Source organism: Camelina sativa, chromosome 19, assembly GCF_000633955.1.
Source record: "Camelina sativa cultivar DH55 chromosome 19, Cs, whole genome shotgun sequence".
In the NCBI taxonomy this organism is placed as follows: Eukaryota; Viridiplantae; Streptophyta; class Magnoliopsida; order Brassicales; family Brassicaceae; genus Camelina; species Camelina sativa.
Genome location: NC_025703.1, coordinates 11,852,372 through 11,854,464, shown reverse-complemented (window position 1 = coordinate 11,854,464; position 2,093 = coordinate 11,852,372). Strand labels below are relative to the sequence as shown.

At 33.6% G+C, this 2,093-nt stretch overlaps 1 protein-coding gene across 1 annotated transcript; it reads right to left on the bottom strand.

The window, feature by feature from the left end:
* On the bottom strand, window positions 880-2,068 carry LOC104766070 (protein DETOXIFICATION 40-like). Its single transcript, XM_010489887.1, has 5 exons — window positions 2,010-2,068; window positions 1,606-1,844; window positions 1,400-1,518; window positions 1,215-1,301; window positions 880-1,126 (listed from the first exon to the last, which is right to left on the bottom strand). The coding sequence occupies exons 1-5, from the start codon at window positions 2,063-2,065 to the stop codon at window positions 1,061-1,063; spliced, it is 567 nt and encodes a 188-aa protein (XP_010488189.1). The 5' UTR covers window positions 2,066-2,068; the 3' UTR covers window positions 880-1,060.

The window sequence follows — 2,093 nt, the reverse complement described above, 5'->3', positions numbered from 1 at the left end:
TTTTAGTTATAGGAATTTGTTTTTTGATACGTGTATATATGCGACTATTTTAGGTATTCAAAATAATTAAGGAGTACATGTTTGTATTATTTTTAAATTTATTTCACAAACGATTGCCTAATTGTGTCTGAGTCAACAAAATAAGAAATAACGTTTAAATTTGTTGAGAGAAAAGAAAAAAACACAGATGTAACGTGGCGGCCATTATTGGCTTGTTTCAGTATTTCCTACTATTTATATCCACTTTTGGTTGTATGGTTCAATGAGAATTGTGAAAAGAAAAAGTAACCCAAGAAAAAAAAGTATATAGATTTTTTTTTTTATTGACCAATTCTTTCTCTAATTTTATTGAACACTAAAAGACATTTCGTCATCAAGCTTATAAGGGATATACATTTCTATTTTTTGGGTTGATGTATTTTAAGTTCTTATACTTGAAAAAAGTTATCAAAAATAAAGTTCGTAATATCGTTTTAATTATTTTTATTAAACACGATGAATATGGTTTCTTCATGCTTAAATTTTGCTAACATCTGCCAGAACTAAAGCAAAAAAACAGAGCAAGATAAGACAAAATTACATATAATCATATTGTTAGAACCGTTATGTCAAATCAAATATCGAGTTTTAGACTCCAAGTTTACTTGGTGCCTACCTCAACGCAAATAAGCTGGACTGATTTTATGATGTAATATTAATTCAGTTTACTAGGCCCATAATATCGTGCCAAGACCTCACCCTGCCCATTTTATGTGAAACCCAATTCTCATTTATTTTATAATCTAACCTTGAATGACTTTGCAATAATGCAATCTAAAAAAAATATAATTCCAATCATTAAAAAAAAAATCAGTAATATATGAAAAAAATAAACGAGATCTATTCAGTCCAAGACAGTCACAACCTGTAGTTTTAAAAATAAGCCCATACAAAGCTTTATATCGAGTTCTAGAAAGATTATATATAGGTAGACCACATCCTTTATTACCAGCTGACCGGTTAATTTTAGCATTTGCTACCCGGTGGTGTTTCCTTTAAACCGATGAATCTAATCAGCTCATCATTCGCGTACCAATTCTTGTTTCTTGTCGCTCCATTTGTCCATTCTTTTCGAAGCTTCTTCCACCTAAAACAACAGAAAAATCCAATTATTCTACAAGACAATCAAAATCAATGAAACTTATAGTTTACTATATATAGTAGAGCAAACGTACTTCTTTTGTCCAGTCTGTTCTAAACGTCACCCATGCTAAAATAAACGTTTGTATAACCGTACCACCGATCATCCCCGTCCATATACCCTATATAACATCAAAAAATGGTTAGCCTTTACTATGATTAGGCATGATATAAAATACAAGAATCATTGCACATGAAAGGTATAAGAAAACTATCTTGCCTTGGCACCGAAGTTGTAGTAAAACCCAAAGAGAGCTCCAAGAGGAATTCCGATAACATAGTAACATCCCACGTTAACTTTTGCAACAAATGTTTGCCAACCGCATCCAACCGCCACACCTATGATGAATATTTTCACAATCGTTTAGTAAATATAAAACTTATTACCTCTTTCGGTTTACGAAAATGCGGTGCATGAGGATTTACCGGAGAGGACAGGTTGGATTCCGTTGAGAACAAGCGTTACGGCAAGAAGGGGACAGAGATCAGAAACAGCGTCCGAGACTTCTTTACCCTCAGTGAATGCATAGCTCAAAACGTCGCGGCACGCCAATATAACAATGGCTAAGATCACACATGTGATTAACGAATAAATGTTGACGATGATTACAGAAAACGCTGCTGATTTAGGGTTCCCAGCTCCAAGTTCATTGCTCACTCTTACACTAAAATAACATCACACCAAATTGTGGCACATTTTCGTCAGATTTAAAGGACAAAAAGAGCCATGGTTCAAGTATGATTTGGCATTGTTTAAGTGTGTAAATGTAAGAAGCCATATAATTATTACTTAGCGAGAAAGCGAAAGGTGAGGCTGGGAGAAAACAGACCTTATCGCTGCATTGAATCCAACAGAAATCATGAACACCCAACCTGAAATCGTCATGCTGAAAGACAAAAAAAAAAAAAAAAAA

Bases quoted from the DNA above. Each gene is read 5' to 3' on its own strand.
- LOC104766070 (XM_010489887.1), bottom strand. From the start codon at position 2,065: ATGACGATTTCAGGTTGGGTGTTCATGATTTCTGTTGGATTCAATGCA. The intron at 1,519-1,605 runs GTAAATCCTCAT...TATTCATCATAG, and splicing joins AATCCAACCTGTCCTCTCCG to GTGTGGCGGTTGGATGCGGT. The intron at 1,127-1,214 runs GTACGTTTGCTC...CTGTTGTTTTAG, and splicing joins GAACAGACTGGACAAAAGAA to GTGGAAGAAGCTTCGAAAAG.